Source organism: Dendroctonus ponderosae, unplaced genomic scaffold, assembly GCF_020466585.1.
Source record: "Dendroctonus ponderosae isolate FM_Combo_2020 unplaced genomic scaffold, Dpon_F_20191213v2 Dpon_F_20191213_1399, whole genome shotgun sequence".
Taxonomy (NCBI): Eukaryota; Metazoa; Arthropoda; class Insecta; order Coleoptera; family Curculionidae; genus Dendroctonus; species Dendroctonus ponderosae.
In genome coordinates, this window is record NW_026017529.1 from 1 (window position 1) to 2,195 (window position 2,195).

A 2,195-nucleotide genomic window follows, 5' to 3' on the forward strand; every position below is an offset into this window, starting at 1 on the left:
GCGTTTTCACGTCGTTAGTTAAACCTGAAAATTAGTGAAAATGGGAGTCATTTTATAATAAAAAAAAACGTTTTTTGATAGGTAAATTGCCGTGGAAGCGACGCTTTTGGTAGAAGAAAGCGAGCAGTCCTGGACAATGAGGACGAAGACCCGAACAATCTACTGTCTGGACAATTGCGCGAAGAAATCACCATCCAATCCAACGCCATTCTCACCCTGGAAAGACGAGAAGAGCGCTACGCGGACTCCTCATTGTGTAAGTGCCCTAAAGGGGTGGAATGTTGGGAAGTTTTTCTAAACGCAATGTTCACTTGCAGCCCCGGACGCTCAACGTTCAGAAGATATTTGCGTGTCCATGATAGGCTTTATCATAGCCTTAGTGATCACTGCCTTATTGGCCTTGGTGGCCGTGGCAGTGGCGGTGTCTTGTTGGTTGATGGCCTACCGTCGAAGGCCAAAATCCACCGGACCATTGCCACATCCTCCCGAATTTCCCAACCCGCTGTTCACCACACCTGAACCGATGGCCGAACCAAGTCCAGACTACCTCACATAATCAAGCTACAAACTAGCCTTAGATTTATTTAATATTCCGATTTTACCAGTTTAGTGTCCGAACACTAACAACGAATACTCGACGAGAACCTTAATTTATGCTTTTGTTTTTGTATATTATTGATGGGGCTTCACGGTTGTTGTTGCGGCGCCTTTCTTGTATCCGTCCTCAAAGCTACTCACTCACGATCTTCAATACTGCCAGAAGAAAGGGCCCAGCCACGTGAAGCTCTATAGCAAATCATGCTTTAGATAAAATGAGGGAAACTACTGGAAGGTTTGCCAGCTGGCAAAATGCTCCGTGTTCAGCTGGCAAGCGTTCCCGCTAGCTTTTCCAGGGGCTATTTTCTCAAGTTCGCACTTGTCATGATCAAGGGAATTTCATTAATGGTGGCGGTTCTTAAAGGCTTCAATTTAAACTCTCTAACTATATCAGTTTAACGCCCCTTGGATCTCTTTTGAACGGAAAATCCTCCTATTGTATATACGAGTATGTACTCCTCCTTCGCATAGCCTCTGGAAGACTTAGTATTTCATAAGACTATACATATATTAAAGCCTTGTATAAAGTGAATGAATGCGATGAATGTGAATATGGAGGACAACTCCCTTGCTATTTGGTGCTGACTGATATATTCCTTAAAAGCAGTCATTTAGTCAATCTTCTCTGTTAAGTGTAATTATTTAAAACTTAGGAGGAAACTGTGCGTAACACAACGTTCTGTTAAATTTACTAAAATCTGTTAAAAACTTAACGCCTCCATCAATTACTGTAGAAAAATACGTACTAATAAACATAATTTATAAGTTCATTGTCGATTTAATTGTAACGATGAGTCTTTAATTGTCATACTTGTGATAATCGCTTCTTTAATAAAAAAAAACCGTTTAATAATGAACACCGATTTTTTTTCAAAAAAACTGAAACAGCCTAAAAAATACTAAAGGTGCAACCAAAATCAGGTCCAGGGCAGTTTGGCGATGCCCTTGCAACAGTTTGGCGGTTTGACGCAATGCTGCAGACAAGAACAGGCATATTCCGACGGGAGAGAAACGCAGCTAGAGCGATCAATTTGTCTCGCTTTGTTTATTGCGCTGTGCGGCTGCCCCGACAAGGACAGGGATAGACAAATTTGCTGGGTGCATTCTGGCGTCGCCGAACTGGCCCAGAAGAAAACAGGAATAGCATTTCAATCCCACAGCCGATTAAATTGGTTCTTATAAAAAAAGGTTGGGTCCTAGTTAAACACAAATCAAATAAATTGCAGAATTAGGCAATTCGATTCACCTTCCCGGTCTAACTTAAACATCAAGTTTCATCAACAGATATAGACTTTCGCGGCTATTCCTTGAAACTAATGGGTTTTTCGGGTGTTTAGGCCGTCGTTCGGTAGAATTTCTTCCTGACGTTTCGCAAGCACGAGTGGCTTGCATCTTCAGAAGTGGTTTGCTTGAACGCTTACACTGTTCCGATGCGATTCCCCGGACGCAGTCCGTATTTTTGCACGGGTTACATAAATACGGATGCGTATTTATAGATATTTGGTAGAATTTCTTCCTGACGTTTCGCAAGCACGAGTGGCTTGCATCTTCAGAAGTGGTTTGCTTGAACGCTTACACTGTTCCGATGCGATTCCTCG

At 42.3% G+C, this 2,195-nt stretch overlaps 1 protein-coding gene across 1 annotated transcript; it reads left to right on the forward strand.

Moving 5' to 3' along the window:
• Positions 1–81: 81 nt before the first annotated feature.
• On the forward strand, positions 82–1,454 carry LOC125503225 (the record flags this gene model as incomplete). The annotated part of the gene is made up of 2 exons (XM_048663262.1): positions 82–256; positions 318–1,454. Coding segments are annotated over 2 exons (414 nt in total), but the record flags the coding sequence as incomplete, so codon positions are not given.
• Positions 1,455–2,195: the final 741 nt, after the last annotated feature.